At 48.0% G+C, this 16076-nt stretch overlaps 2 protein-coding genes across 2 annotated transcripts; one reads left to right on the plus strand and one right to left on the minus strand.

Annotated features, from left to right (window-relative positions):
• Nucleotides 1-3722: 3722 nt before the first annotated feature.
• Nucleotides 3723-4622, minus strand: PSMB11 (proteasome subunit beta 11; the record flags this gene model as incomplete). Its single annotated transcript, XM_081048305.1, has 1 exon — nucleotides 3723-4622. One exon carries the CDS (start codon nucleotides 4620-4622, stop codon nucleotides 3723-3725), a length of 900 nt encoding a protein of 299 aa, XP_080904431.1.
• A 4220-nt stretch (nucleotides 4623-8842) lies between these two features.
• PSMB5 (proteasome 20S subunit beta 5) lies at nucleotides 8843-13846 on the plus strand. The gene is made up of 3 exons (XM_081048306.1): nucleotides 8843-9288; nucleotides 9992-10298; nucleotides 13340-13846. The coding sequence occupies exons 1-3, from the start codon at nucleotides 9091-9093 to the stop codon at nucleotides 13624-13626; spliced, it is 792 nt and encodes a 263-aa protein (XP_080904432.1). The 5' UTR covers nucleotides 8843-9090; the 3' UTR covers nucleotides 13627-13846.
• The last annotated feature ends 2230 nt before the right edge of the window (nucleotides 13847-16076 follow it).

A 16076-nucleotide genomic window follows, 5' to 3' on the forward strand; every position in this document is an offset into this window, starting at 1 on the left:
GGAAGGGGAAAGAGGGAGGAAGGGGAGAGGCATCCATCTCTAATTTCATAATAAACAAACACTTTATTTTGTAAACTGGAGCCCTGTTCTGTTCCTGCACTCAGGTTTCTGTGTGAAGCTTCACGGTGCCAAAGGGCCAGAGGAGAGCCCAGAGCCTATCCCCTGCCGCTCATTCTCCTTCCTCCTTTGGAAGGCAGTCCACTTCAAGGCCCTCTAGATAGAGGAGGGTTTGGGTTGGTTCCACTCAGGGAGTAAGGAGATAATGACTTTGCTCCACTCCCACCACCAGCTCTCTGGGTTCCCTGTTGCTCTCAAACTATCCAAGGAAATTAAGATGTGGGGACTGGTCAAAGTGAAGGAGTAGAGGGTGAGGGCTACAGAGAAGAGAGGAGGAGAGATGAAAGACTAAGAAGAAAGGAAGAGAGACTCCAGACTAGGAAAAAACGTGGGCGAGGGGCAGCAGAGGGGGACAAAACAGTCTCTCCTGCGGCCTGTGGTGCCCACTGGGGATAGGGTGTGCCAGGGTGAGATGGCACAATCACACTGAATCTGGGCGCAGTGCCCCCACCTCTAATTATCCCCTAGTCCATTGTCTGATCCTTAATGGGGCACAAAGGAGGAGGGAGAGGACGAGAGAGGCAGAATCAAAGCCAGCTGGGGTGGGAGCTGAACAGGAGCAGCCAGCATCTCTCAATGTCTACTCCCGGAACAGAAGGGATCATATCCAGGAATCAGCATGAGGACCCAGGCCTCCTAACTCCGGACAGGTCTCCTGTAGACATGTGTAGGTGGGTTGGGACATACCCTTATGTCCCTCCCCTTAAAGTATGCGCTGCTGGCAAATCAGGGAAAGCTGTTTCAATGAGAAGATGCATTCTTTCACACCATCCACACCCGCTTGGTTAGGGCAACCAGGTAGTGGGAGAATAAGGACGCTTGTTCCAGTGCTGGAGTAGTCATTTCCTCTGCTAAAGGACGCGACTGCCCAAAGACCTGTGCCAGAGCAGGCTGTCTATTCTCTGAAGGCCTCAGGAGACCAGTACAAGGCAGCACCCCAAGCAGGGCATCAGAGGAACAAGGTCTTCCAATTCAGGGCAGGAAGGGCAAGATCTTTGGTCTCACCCTGATGTCTTCATCAAACCTTCAGGAATAAGTGGAGAAAAGGAGGGACTGGCCAGGGTGGGCCACTCCTAGGTCGTGAGGGGTATAGTGACGCGGGACGTGTTCCTTTGCCTGCTCTCCCAGCACTCCCTAGCACCCTCCTCTGATTCTCAACTCATTAAACTCAGAAGGTAAAAACACGGCCTAGGGAAGCAGGCTTGTCAGCAAGACCCTTGGGCTCATCTCTGGTCTCAAATACCTCATCATCTGGGAGGACAGAACCCGTCAGAGGGAATGAAGAGGGGAAGGACCATGGAAGGAAAAGAAAAGGGGAGAGGCAATGGGAGGAGATGCAAGAAGAAGGGTTCCCCTCCTGTTCTATCTTCTCTGCGTTCCATCCTCCCTCCCACTTTATGGGAAGGGGGGGAGGGGCACAGAGCATCCCAGGGGGCTGAACTACATGCAGTTCACAGAAAGCCTTTGGCTGGGCTCAGGTGGCAACCCCAGGCTCCAGACAGTCCCCCCGCCCCCCGCATTTCTCACTCCCAAGGTCTCAGGATAGAGGGGGGAGGATGTAGATGTACTGAGCTGGTGGGATGACCCTGACCCATCTCCTCTTTACTCTGGAGCACTTTCCCAAAAGTGACAGGCCTGGCATTCTCCCCAATAAGCGGCTGCTCTCCTTATCCAGGTGTTGCTCCTTCTTTTCCAATCTGTCTCCTATCTCTACACGTAGGAACCACATGCATCACCTGCCACACTCACGTGCACACACCTATCCTGGATCACTCACGCACACCAGGACGCAAGACCTACGCACCTCTCTGCACGTGGAGATGCACCCTCTTATGCCTGAGTCCATCAAACCCTTGAACCTTGGCCAAAAGCTGCCCTTCCTCCTGTGTTCCTTCAGGACTACGCTGGCCCAGGGTCCCTGACCTCCAGTTATCATTCCCAGAGTCCCGCCCTTCTCCCAAGGCTGAGAAGTGGGCAAAGGGTGAAGAAGCGTTGCTGTGGAGGCCACTGGCCAGATTCTGGACCCTGGCTAGAAGGTTAGTTCTGTATGGGGCACCTTACTGCGGCCCCTTTTCCCCACCACAACTTCCTCCTCCGGTGCCACTGATTTCCTTCCTGTGAGCCCCTGACCTTTCCTGCTTCCTCCCCAGTCACCCCCTGAAGGCCAGAGCCTGGAAGTCTCCTCTGTCTGGCTAGCTCCTGCCTGAAGGAAGAACCCTTAGTCTGAGGTGGAGGGCTGGGGCTCCGGGCTGGGCTGGAGCCAGGGATGAGTGCCAGGAGGGAGAAAAGGTGGCTCTTTCCTTGGGACTGGAAGCTGTAGGAATGGGATGAGAGAAAGAAGGTTCAGCAACCTTCCTTCAGGTCCCATCTCTTGTTGGACTGTGCTTTCTCCCTGACTTGGCCTGGGGAGGGGAAAGGAGGGGAAATGTCCCACCTAGAGCTGTCAGCCTGCATCCCCAAGTCAGTGTTTACAGGGGAGCTGGAGGGGGCCAGGAGGGGCAGGAGTAGACAAGCTAACCTGACAGTTCCCAATGGCACAGCCATCTCCCTCTTTCCCGCATTCCCCAGAGGGAGCTACAGGAAGGAGAGGCTGGAAAGAAGCAAAGGGAAGAAGTGGGAGGAGGGGTGCAGTCTGGCAGCAGTGACAGGCCTGGAAGAGCAGCGCACGGATGGGCTATGGCACTGGTTCCAGGCCCTGGCAGCCAGGGCAGATGAGGCTCGGTCGGAGAAGCGTCCCTGGCCTCACCCCTCCGCGCCCTCAGATCCTCTGGGTTCAGTCATTCCTGGCCACCAGGCTGGGCTTGGCCCAGCTACTCTCATCCACCTCCCTCTCCAGATGGCTGCAGGGCTCTGTCCTCATGGCAGAGAGGAACGGCAGGGAAATGTTCTAGGAGAAGCGGTGCCGAAGGAGCATTGCTCTGGAGCAGAAGGTCTGGGTCCAAGTCTCACCTCTGCCACTTACTGTGTGACGTCTGACAAGGGTTTCACTTTACAAGTGAGGATAATTTTCACCTCAAAGAGTTATCTTGACAACTGCATTCAGTAAAGGAGTAATCATTACAGTCAGTAGAGTCAAATGAGGGGAGGGGGTCGCAGAGAAGAGCAGATGTGAGAAGCCTATCACCACCCACCAGGTGTCCCCCTGTACTGCCTTCCCAGCCTGAGCCCTCTGAGCTACTACCCCCTCCCCTCCTGGCTACCCCACCTCACCAAGCTAAGAAAATGACAAAGACTCTAAAGCTGAGATTAGGGCTAAAATGGGAGGAAAAAGAGAGACGGGATAGGAAGAAAAAAAGCAGAAAAGAGGATGGCAAGAAAAGAGGGTTTAGCACCTAGCACAGCGTCTGGCATGCAGCACACACACAGTAAGTATATGCTGAAAGAAGAACTTGGCACTGAGAAAGAAGCTGGACCAATCTATTGGGCATCAATAGGAACATGCTGGACAGAGCCATCAATAACTCTGGGAGGCAGAAAGAGATGGAGACTTGGAACAAATGAAGCCAGCCATCCACAAGGGCTGGAGCCAGAGGCTGTGAGGCTACTCACTCCCCATCCTCCACCCACTCCCTGGGCTGTCCCCTACACCCAAGTCCTGCTGCTTCTCACAGAGTCTCATTCTCTGTGGAGAGCCTGGAGTCTCCTGGTAGCAGCTCCACAGAGAGTTCTCCACCTTCGACAGCCCTGGGGGCCATGGCAGGCTCAGGATGGGCCTGGCTGGCCTCCTCCTCCTCTTGCTTCTCCAGTTCCGGGAACTTCTGCAGCTCAGAGTAAAGCACCCAAGCATCATTGCGTGACACATACTCCCACCCACTCTCTCGCACATGAAAAAGGTCTACAGAACCTCCGGAGTAGGCGTCACGGTGGGTGGCGTGGGCCACAGCGCAGCGAGCCAGGGCGTAGGCTTCCTGGGTGGTCATGTCGTAGCGGTAGCCCCGGTCTAGCACACCATAGGCATAGGGAGACCCAGAGCCCACCGAGAAGATGTCTCCCTGCAGGCGTGTGCCATCGCTGTAGACATAGAAGAGGGCAGGGCCGGAGCGGTCCCAGCCACACAGGGCAGTGGCCACACACAGATCCAGCCCCCGGTAGCGGGACATCATGGCTGACAAGAGTTTGGCGGCACTGGCCACACTGGGCAGCTGACCCTCCCTCAGTGCCCGCAGCCGCAGCTCCCGCTGTAGCACCCGATACCATGTGGCACAGTCAGCAGAAGTGCCAGAAGTGGTGCCCAGGAGATGCTGGTGAACAGGGATGATCTTGCGTGAGGCTGGACATGCCACGTACTTGCCACAGGAGGAACGGGTGTCAGCCGCAGCAATGACTCCATGACGGAAGCGGAAGGCCAGGGTGGTAGTGCCATGAGCCAGCCTGGGACCATGGGTCTGCAAGAAGGTTTGAGGGTCACAGCCCCGGGGCACAGCCCAGCCACCAGCCTGAGGCAGGTTAGGTGATAATCCCAGGGTGTCAGAGGCCTGCCACTTGCACACATCCTGCAGAGCCATCCCTGGGACTGAGTGAAGGTTGGAAGGAGCAAGGCAGGGATTTGCAGGCTGGGTCAGGTGGGGGAAGAGGGACGCTAAGGAAAAGTTGGGCTACAGCCAGAACTGGCAAGGAAGGCGTGTTATCTGTGGCTTCACTTCTCCCTAACCCCAAATCAGGCTTGAGGACTGGCTGTTGGAGCAGCCCCCTCCTCCTCAGAGACCGCTAAGGGGGTCAGGACTAGGCCTGGGAAGATAGCAGTCCCTGACACACCTGAGCGTCACCCAAGGCGTCTCCTGTCTGTCATTCTCCAAGCACCTGGAACGGCTGCGTGGGGGTTGGGATAACTGCAAAGGAAAAGAGGGGCAAGGAGCAGAGCTGGGTTCCTCTTGTTTTTCCTAGCCCTGCCCCGAAAGAGCTCCCAGCCTAGGAGAAGGAATCAAGATAAGCCAGGGATCTGAAGCGGAAGAGGGTGCCGTGGCCCCACCTAGGCAGGAGTTCTGAATGTTGGGTTCTCTTCTCAGAGGTATGGGGCCAGGGAACTGTGACACTTGTTTACTTCACACGTTCACCTCATGGTCAAATGGGGAAAGAGAAATGGACTGAGACAAGGACAAAAGAAAAAAGAGCAAGAGAGCCTGGGGCAAATGAGAGTGGCTCAATAACTTCCAGAAAGACTGAAGGGCCAGAGGGAAGGGAAACTTGAACCTGGAGCTCTCTTTCTCCTCTGCTTTGGGGGTGAATGAGAACCTCCATCTGCATACGAAGATGTCATTCCTGACAGATCTCCAACAGTATAGTTTCTCTGATTTGTGTTGTAGTTCTAAGGATGTAGCTGAAACGATTACTAACTTTCTCTCTCCTGGTCCACTTTCTGCCCAGTAGTTCACGTTGGCAAGAGACCGGTTTGTAGTTCCAAGGCAGGAGAAACAACTGACTTTGATCCCATAATGCTGAGTCTAAATCTTAGACCAACCCGGGGTACGTGAGGGGTGGGGTTGGTGGACTCTGACAGCTGGCCCTTCAGAAAGACAAAGTAGAATGGGGCAGAGTGACAAGCTGCAACTACTTCTAGCAATATAGAGTAGATTTTACTAAACATTGCAGCTCAAAGGGGTACTATGGGAATGGATTTATTCAAAGAAACAAACCCACACACAAAGGTAAGAGCTTGGACCCTCCAGACATCATGATGGTGGGGCTGTTACATCATAGTTACCTGGAGTCTCAATACTAAAGGCAAGTAAAATATGTCATGGGAAGACTGGAGAAACAGGGAGGTCATGCTAAGGTCCAACAGTCCTTCTCCCTTCCTTTGTGTAGGAGCACATGGAAATTTTATTAAAGAGATAAGAATGTCAGAGGGAGGGAGGGAGGGAGGGAGGGAGGGAGGGAGGGAGGGAGGAGAGAGAGAGAGAGAGAGAGAGAGAGAGAGAGAGAGAGAGAGAGAGAGAGAGAATGTCTCCTCCTTCTAAAGACTAAGTCTTAGACTCCTTGTATATGGATGGATTGCTACCTCTGTAGGTCAGACCATTATCAAGTCAGATCTGGACAGTTGAAAGGCCTCCTAACTGGCCATCCTCCAGTCTCCCCATCTAATCTTATCCTCCACACTGACATCTTTTCCTAAGATATCACTCAAATTCTGTGTCTCCTCTACTAAGAAACCTTGAATGGCTACAAGATAAAATCCAAACGACCTCTCCACTCCAGGCTGGCGTTTAAGGTCCACTACAGTCCAATCCTAATCCATTCACCACAACCTCTTTTCACACTATCTCACTTTCCTTTCATCTCTTTGAATCCTATCCTTCAAAGTCTGACTTAGATACCATCTATTCTGAAAATTTTTCCCAGGTATAGATTGAAAGAGGAGGGCTTGCGCGTCTGAGGAGCAATGGGACCCCACTGGTATTCAGGGAAATGAATCTAGAATTCCTTGGCAAACCTTTCCCTCTCTCTCACCTATGAACTTATCATTTCCCCCCCACACCTTATTAAGATATAATTGACATAATAACATTGTGTAAGTTTAAGGTGTACAATGTGATGGTTTTATATATATATATATATATATATATATATATATATATATATATATATATATATATATATTACAAAATGTTTACCACAATAAAGTTAGTTAACACATCCTTCACCTCCCATAATTACCATTTTTTGTTGTTGTTATTGTGAGAACATTTAAAAATATACTCTCAGCAACTTTCAAGTATATAATATAATATCGTTAACTATAGTCATCATGCTGTACATTAGATTCCCAGAACTTATTCCTCTTATAACTGGAAGTTTGTACCCTTTGACCAACATCTCCCCATTTCCCTAACCCCCATCACTGGCAACCACCACTCTATTCTGTTTCTATGAGTTCAGTTTTGTTAGCTTCCACATATCCGTGAACTCATACAATATTTGTCTTTCTCAGACTTATTTCGCTTAGTATAATGCCCTCAAGTTTCACCCATGTTGTCAAAAATGGCAAGATATCATTCTTTTTTATGGCTGAATAACATTCCACTAGATATATATAACATTTTATTTATCCATTCATCTATCGATGGACACTTCGTTGTTTCCATGTGTTAGCTATTGTGAATAATGCTGCAATGAACATTGGGGTAAAGACAATCTCTATGAGATATTGATTTCATTTCCTTCAGATAAATACCCAGATATGGGATTGCTGGGTCATATGTAACCTCCACACTCTTTTCCATGGTAGCTGTATCAATTTACATTCCCACCAACAGCAGCACTTACCATATAGTAACTCTCCTTTCGAGGACCCCCTAAGTAGAGACCGTGGAGCAGAGAACTAAAGTAAGGTAAGTTGGAGACTGATCATGGAAGGCCTTGAATGAGATGCAGAGGAGCTGAACTTTATAGCACATTTTATAGCAGGTGAGTGATAAGATCAAGATGGTGTTATAGGACAATCAATCTGTTGCTATGCAGAATGAATTAGAGAGTACAGTTTTGGCCCAGAAGATCAGTTAGGAGAATATTTTAGTAACTCAGGAGTGAGGAGATAAGAAGTCAAAGGTTGTATCAGTTGCAATGAAAAGAATGTGGAAAACATTGTAGAGGACAAAAGTGCCTTAAGAGAGAAGCACAAATGCTATTAGTGGCAGAGTGAAAGAACCACTGAGAGGAGTCAAAAGGAGGACTAGTTGTATTGCAGGGGTGACAGCAAAATAATACCTGCTCAATAAACAGAGGCATTCTGCATTTTCCACACTAGCCAGGTGTGAGACACAGATAAAGATCTTCTGCTTCATTATATTCTGATGTTGCATTAAAAACACAACACATGCAGAATCTGCTGGGGAAGAGGAGGGGCTCAGTTGAGCATCAGAGCAAAGTGGAATTTAGATATTGATGAATGTTGCTGCTGGACTACAAGGAAGGGCAGGCACTGACTTCATAGAACCATAAAGCAGGAGGCAACTTTTCATACCTTTGCCCGCTTCTTTGCTTGTTATAGTTCCCAAAAGGGTTGAAAACTGAGGGTAGGTGGAGAGAGAGAGAGAGACGATGAAATATATACCACATTCCTGAATAAAGAGCTGTCTTAGCAAGCTTATGTTAGAGAATCTCTTGGTACATCTTTATGGAGTCCCAACTCTCCTCCAGGCTCTGAGATGGTAAATGACTATTGACTCAGTTATTCCAGAGATGAACTGAGAATTTAGTTTGTGGATTAACTGGGCCCTTTGCTTTTCCTTCTTTATTATTCTATCTGCCTTTTGGGCCCTTCATTACTTATTAGAATTTCTGCTATAGGGTGGGAGTAAAGAGAATATTGAATTTTAAAAACTTACTGCTAGAGAACGTTGGGTCGTGTGGTGATTAACGCTATCAAACAACAAGAGGTATAGCACTTTTATTTTGGTGTGTTTTTGCCACAAACTGCTGTGGTTTAGCTAACTTCATAGGAAAAGGACTTCGGAGTAGATCAACATTTTATCCAGTACTAGAAGGTACTAGAAGCTGCCCCGAAACAAAATGGCAATGTCGGTCGCCTTAATGGGGTGCTGAAGCAGTACCCTATTAGCTATGTAAAGTGTTGCTTGGATACCTGGCTGGGAACAACTGACCACTAAGGTTTCAGAACCGATTTTTAACCAGTCACGCCCTTCTCAAAGATGGCCGGCCTCACTTCCCTAACTCAACATGGACGTTTCCCAGGAATTTGAGGTTAATGTAATCCAGTACTGCTTCCAGGACCTAAGCTAAAATGGCAGCCACATCCCTTTAGAATTTAAGGTAATGAAGCCTTTTTTTTCTTTTCTGCTCAGTGAAAATGGTCCTTGGCGTCTGTGTCTTGTTTTTGGAGGCGTGGTTGCCAGGAGTTAAAATGGCTCCTCTCCAGGATAGATTTAATAGGAAGTGAAGCTGTGGGGGCAAGGCGTTTCCCGGTCGTTCTCTGCGAGGCGTTCGTGGAGGGCGGTACTTTTGCCCTTACTAGAGATGGCGCTGGCCAGCGTGTTGGAGAGGCCGCTACCGGTGAACCGGCACGGGTTTTTCGGACTCGGGGGTCGAGCGGATCTGTTGGACCTCGGTCCAGGTAGTCCCAATGATGGGCTGAGCCTAGCCGCGCCCAGCTGGGGTGCCCCAGAGGAACCGAAAATCGAAATCCTTCATGGAACCACCACCCTGGCCTTCAAGGTGCGGACCCAGCCGGCGAGCCGGGCTGAATCTCGCGCGCCCGCTCCCTTCCCGGCCTCCCAGCCGGACCAGAGCCCGCGGTGGCCGCGGCCACGAAGCCCGGGCGGAGGCTCGGGCCTCTCGTCCCGACCCCCGCGGTTTCACTGTCTCATTGTCCCGGGAGGCCTCCGTTCTCGCTCTGGCCGGAGAGGGGGTTAAGTGGGAGAAGGAACCCCAGGCTGCTTGGGTTGATTCCTAGGCGAGCTCAGGTTGCTTCTGTCCAGGAAAGGGCGAGGGCGCAGCAGCAATGCACACTGGCAAAGGGAAGGCAGTCGTAACCATTCACCAAAGGTTTTGGAAACTGGGTGACCCCTCTAGACGAGGGTAACCGAAACTACGGCAAGAGGGGGAAGTTTGGTGGGAGGGGGCTCTGTACTGGGAGCCAGACAGTTGGGATTCCTAGCCCTGCTTTGCAATAATTAGCTCTACGGTCTTGGGCCAACTCATTCTATCTCATTAGACGTGTTTCCTCGTCTATGAAATGAAGGAAATACTGTTTATACCCATGTTACAGGATTGAAATGACATTAATATGTGGGAAAGTATATTGTAAAGTGTAAAACGACAGAGAAAGAGATGGTCTGGGTTTGCATTGATGCAAAAAGAAATGTCAAGATGTTTTTGTGGTCTGATGTGGCCTGATCTGTGTTTTTCCTCTTAACAGTTTCAACATGGAGTCATTGTTGCAGCAGACTCCCGGGCCACCGCCGGTGCCTACATTGCCTCCCAGACAGTAAAGAAGGTGATAGAGATCAACCCTTACCTGCTGGGCACCATGGCTGGGGGTGCAGCGGATTGCAGCTTCTGGGAGCGGCTATTGGCTCGGCAGTGTCGAATCTATGAGCTTCGAAACAAGGAACGCATCTCCGTAGCAGCTGCCTCCAAGCTGCTTGCCAACATGGTGTATCAGTATAAAGGCATGGGGCTATCCATGGGCACCATGATCTGTGGCTGGGATAAGAGAGGCCCTGGTGAGTTAAGCTTCAGCCACATGATTCTTGGGCTGACTCTCCAGAAAGGAGGGGTTGGATGAACAGATACTTGAAACAAAGGGCTTTGGGTCAGTGCCAGAGGATTTGTTCATTAGTTTCTCAACCCTTCCTTCTCTTTGTTCTAAGAAGGCAGGGTAGTGTAGCAAGAGGCATGGAGTTAGATCAGCTGTGTCATTGGCTACCCATGTGACCTAATGCAGGTTGCTTATGTTGTCACTCTGTTTCATCATCTGTTACATTGGTTAAATGAGGTAATACACATAAAGCATGCAGAATCTGGCATGTAATGCTTTGCCTTCTATTCTCCCATAAAATAATAAGACCTACAAAGACTGTATTTGAGAATTAAAGTGCGTAATAATAGACATAAAAATGCTAGTCAGTGCTTCCTAATTGAAATATAATGTGAGCCACACGTGATTTTCAATTTCCTAATGGCTATATTCAAAAAGTCAAAAGAAACAGGTGGAATTAATTTTAACCATTTAATCGAAAATACTTAAAATATTGTCATTTCACCATATGGCATTAACCCCATTTCAAGTGCTCAGTAACCACATGTGGTTAGTGGCTTATGTATTGGACCGTGAAAGTCTAATATATAGGAAGTAACTACTCAAAAGTTAGTTAAAAAGTCATTTCTCTTCCCTTTTTTCCTTTAGGGAGTCTTTAGCCTAGAAGAGGTTTTGATGCTCATTTCATTTCCTTGCTTGATATACTCACCTTAGGTTCTGTTCTACCATCTCTGAAAAGAAATTCCTTAGCCTAGTTTCCTTTCCAGTATATAAAAACCTTGTCAGGAAGTGCAACCTTGTATCTGATGTCAGCTCCTCTTCAGTCGACTTTTAATGTCCCTTTAGTCAAGTTGGAATACAGATAGTCACCTTCTGTGTAATTTTTCCCCTCAATGCTTGAATATAGTTATTCTTTCCTCCTGTTGTTTCTGCTTCATTCATTTACCTGCTTATTAAATACCTAGTTTTCCTCTGTCAAACAGTGGTAGGATACCCACCACTTTTTCACTTGCTTTGGAGAATATCAGTTCACTACTCTATGGAGGGTGAATGAGGAGATTAAAAAGTGGATATGAGAGAGGATCTCACGTTGTTACTTTGGAAATTGAGACACTTCTCTTTGAAAGATGTGAAAGAATAGTTCCATACACCTTGTGTGGTCCAGGGACGCATTTTGGAAATGCTGCTTTGAACTCTTAGCTATTTGGTTTGTTCCAGGTGATGGAAACAGTGTTAGAACTGTTTTCAACAGAAGCTGATTGGCAAGAAAAACCCAGGCAACTGGAGCATAACTTAAATTGTCCCTTCTCAAAAAGCCTTCCTGACAGCCTGTCCCATTCAGGATGAGTCAGCCTGTTGCCTCAAGAGTCAGACTGAGAAAGGATCACAGATGACTTAACACAAGGCTTATGAGATGAATCCCATTTTTAAAAGAACCGATAAAATGCTGAAGGAGTTTTGAGAAGGAGGAGATTACTTCTGATGGGGGAACTGAGGAAGACTTCGTGAATAGGTGGCAGTTGTCCAAGATGTCAAAATGAGAGGAAAGAAACATGATGAACAAAGGAAGGGAGGAAAGAAGCATGAGGTTTTGTGGGGAGTAACTGGAAATCCAGTTTAATTGAAACTCAGGGTGTATGAAGAATAGTGATCCATAAAACCAGAAAGGTAAACTGGAACTAGATGGTGAGCCAGCCAAGCAAGGTCATGGCAGTGGAACTGAGGAGCTAGATTAAGGTAGACATTAGAATCATCTGAACCTGAAAACTGGTAAGAGCAGTGGTTCTCAACCTGGCTTTCATAAGGTCACCTGGAGAACTTAAAAAACAAGCCCCGTCTGTCTTTGATCCCCACCCCAAACCAATTGAAAAAGAATGTGGGTAAGTCCTAGGCATCTTTTTTTAAAAAGCTTCCTTAGATGATTCTGACGCATAGTGAGAGAACCACTAAAATAAGAAAGAGGTTAGTGAAGCCATTGGCAGAATTTGAAAATACAGGAGGAATTGTGGGTTGATGGGCACAAGAGAGATGCGTTTGGTAGGTAATGGACGGCCAGTTTGAATCTGAACTTGGTGACAAAGGCATCCTGTTGCAGAGCTCAAGCAGGTGGTTGGAACTTACCAAAATGTTATTAAAATCATTGTCTAAATTTTCATCTATACCAGAGGTTGGCTAACTTTTTCTGAAAAGCCAAATAGTAAATATTTTAGGCTTACGGGCCACATGGTCTTTGTCTCAACTACTTAACTCCTGTTTTAGCACAAAAGCAATCACAGACAATATATACACAAGGAACTATGACTGTGTTCCAATAAAACTTTATTTACAAAAACAAGACTTGGCCAACCCCTGGTGTATACCAGCACTGTCCAATAGAAACAAAATGTGCACCATACATGTAATTTTAAAGTTTATAGTAACCACATTTTAAAAATTAAAAATAAAAAAATTAATTTTAATAGTATATTTTGTTTAACCCAATAGATCCAAAATATCACTTCATCATGTGACTAGCTTCATTTGAAATACTCAGTAGTCATATGTGGCTAGTGGCTGCCATATTGGACAGTGCAGATCTTTACAATATGATTGGGACCTCTAGGCTTTATTGTCTCCTGTGTGATGTATGTCATGTCCCAGGTAGACTGAATTTGGAAGAGTAGGATTGTTTTCAGCATTATCTCCCACAGTGCCTGTAGTGCTGTGCTTGAAACCTAAGTCATTTGAATTATACCTGCTTTATGTTTGTGCACAGAGGATAGACAAGGCAGGTAGTACAAAGGTGAGATGCGGGGGGTATGCTGTAGAATCCGAGTCATATTTAATTTGATTCCTTTAGTTTTGTTTTTGCTGTTAAGTAATTTTATAGACGTGCTTTTTTTTCTTGTAATTCGGTTGGTCTCCTCTGGGTTTCAAGAGTGATGGAGAACTGTTTCCTTGGAGGATGAATTAAATGTCAAAAAGGATGGTCGTTTGTTTTCCTGCTAACCTCATCTCTCTTTCCAGGCCTCTACTATGTGGACAGTGAAGGAAACCGGATCTCAGGGGCCACCTTCTCTGTAGGTTCTGGCTCAGTGTATGCATATGGGGTCATGGATCGGGGTTACTCCTATGACCTGGAGGTGGAACAGGCCTATGATCTGGCCCGTCGCGCCATCTACCAAGCCACCTATAGAGATGCCTACTCAGGAGGTGCAGTCAACCTCTACCATGTTCGCGAGGATGGCTGGATCCGAGTCTCCAGTGATAACGTCGCTGATCTACATGAGAAGTACAGTGGATCTGCCCCCTGAAGGAGGGTGTATGTGGCTGCTTGTGTTTCTTGGGGTGACCATTGTTGGTGATATGGGAACAGCCCTCCATCCTAGGGGACAAGAGTCCCCAGTTGTATTGATTATTTTTTTTAAGCTCTAGTGCATTGACCTCTGTGTGTTACCAGTTGTTAATGAGCTGCTGCAGAGGGGATGATTTGTTTTACTCTCTTGGATGTTAACATTACACTACTCGCCCTCAGCCTGTGTTGTGTCTTTTGTCCACACTGTCCCTCCTCCAAGCACTTTACAGTCAAATAAGCCCGGACTGTGGGAGGGAAGTGACTGTAATTACAGGAAACAGTGGTGTGAAGACATTGTCTAGTGAATACATTAACATCCCCACTCATGAAGCTAGTCACAAAGGAGAAGGAGAGAGAGGCAGGGAGGAGGGAGAGACTTCCCGATTCCGTTTGCAAAGATGAAAAGTTGATGAGGTGGAAAGATGCACAGGGCTGCGTGAGGCAGAGCTGCGGAGGAAAAAGCTGTCACCCTGTGGTGGGGGCGGGAGGCTGACACCACATGCAGAGCCGAAAGGTGAAGGTAAATCGGGAATCTTAAACCAACTGGGAAGGGAAGGCGTGGACCCTGGGGAAAGGGAGGACAAAAAGGTGAGTGTGGCAGCGGTAGTGACCACAAGCTTGGCCTTCCACTGTATAGGGGATAGAGGGATGGTGGGCCAAAGCTTCCTAGGCAGGAAGCAACACAAAATTGTCACTAGAACGTGTGGGTGGGGCAGAGGCCCTGCTGAGAGCAGAGATGGCTGATTGATCACACCCAGCACTGAGGGGTTCCCACACTATGGTGGCAGCAGATGGCAAGGCCTTCTGTTAAAGAGAAGACATAGACATCAGGGAGACAGAGGAGGTTGATGGGAGAGACCTTTAAAAATGGGAGAGGAGGGTATAAACAATACTGCCTTACATTTAGTTAGCAAGAAGGAAGAAAGCAGTGAGGGTGACAACCCAGTGTCATGTTTTGAGGCTGAGGGGTGGTTCACCGAAATAGAGGGAATAAGGCCCCTTCTCCCCCAAGCTGTGGTTGCCTTCCTTTCTTGTACTTCCCTTCCCCCTCATCCTGTGCAGTCGCCTTATTGATTGATGAGGGCTGTCGACCAGGAACTGATCCAGGCTTGTTAATTGCATTTGTCAAATGCAGGGAAATTGGGAATTAGTGAGATTGGAGAAGGGAGTTTGGAAAACAAATGACTCTTGTGCCTAAGGAGATTCATTTTGCTGAAAAGAGCCCCTGGAGTCGGAGCTGCTAGAGTGGACCTGGACCTACTGTGCAGGCAAAGCTATTGGCCGATGGTGAGCTGCGTGAGAGGCACAGGGACAGCCATCTCAGGACACTGGTTTGCAGATAATTTAAAAAATTAGAAACTTTTTTTAAAAAATGAACTCATCAGAAATCCCAACACCTGAAAGAAATCAAATCAGGTTGAAATAGAGTTGAGGGGGTCTACGGCCTCAACCATTGAACTTCCCTCTCCCCAGAGCCACCTCCCACAACACCCCCGCCCCCATACATACATCCCTGGCACTTCTTGGAACCCCAAGGAACATCATTTGAAAATAACTGCCCTATGAAATAACAGTGAGGGTGGAAAGAGAGCTAAGATTGGAGTTCTTTTACACATACTTGACCCAGTGAGCATAAGACTCCCTAGGCTCTTCACCCATGAAAGAAAATTCAGTCTGGAGAGAAGAGGTGGCCTTGAAGTAAAGCTGTCCTTGCTTTACCTGTTTCTGTCTCACGCCTGGTGTTGGCGGTGGTCTGGCTGTTTAATGTAAACACCTGTTCTGCATTGGCTGAGTCCTTATGTTCTGGCAAGAAAGTGCATAACCAACAGTCCCGTGTTCTGTTCTGGCATATCCCTGTTTTCTCTCCCCTCCTGGATCTTGGATAAAAGCAACATTCACGCATCGTGGAAGAGATCAATACGTGGTAGGTTTTCTGGAAAGAGTAGAGCAGAGGTAGAGGAAAACTGCAAGTCTCTAGGCCCACTGCTATCCTGTGTTTTCTTGCTGCTGGGGACTGGCCCACCAGCCAACGCCCCACGTTGGTTTTGCAATGCCGTTGTGTATCTCTGCTTGTGTGGGGATGATGAATGCCACATAGCATTGGAGAGATGCTGTTGAGTGGAGTGTACCAGTTCAGGGACTCCCATCAGATTCATTTCCCAGTGCAGTCCTCTTGACAAAGGATGATGGAAAAGAAATTGCCTTAAATAGCTGGAAGATTAATTTCTCTCGGCAGTTCCCAGGCATCCAAGGGACAGGGCCCTTTAAGTGATGTCTGACAATTTCTCCTCCTTCCACAGATAGCTCAGTAGCACCAAAATCTGACTCCTCAGGGTAGGTGATGGGACTTACCTGATTAAATAGGGAGCAAACACGCCTAGAGGCCCCATGCTTTCTATTGCTAGCAAG

Source organism: Rhinolophus hipposideros (assembly GCF_964194185.1).
Source record: "Rhinolophus hipposideros genome assembly, chromosome: 5".
Lineage (NCBI taxonomy): Eukaryota > Metazoa > Chordata > Mammalia > Chiroptera > Rhinolophidae > Rhinolophus > Rhinolophus hipposideros.

Coding starts and splice junctions, on each gene's coding strand:
- PSMB5 (XM_081048306.1), top strand. CDS start 9,091: ATGGCGCTGGCCAGCGTGTTGGAGAGGCCGCTACCGGTGAACCGGCAC. Junction 9,289..9,991: donor CCACCACCCTGGCCTTCAAG/GTGCGGACCCAG, acceptor TCCTCTTAACAG/TTTCAACATGGAGTCATTGT. Junction 10,299..13,339: donor CTGGGATAAGAGAGGCCCTG/GTGAGTTAAGCT, acceptor CTCTCTTTCCAG/GCCTCTACTATGTGGACAGT.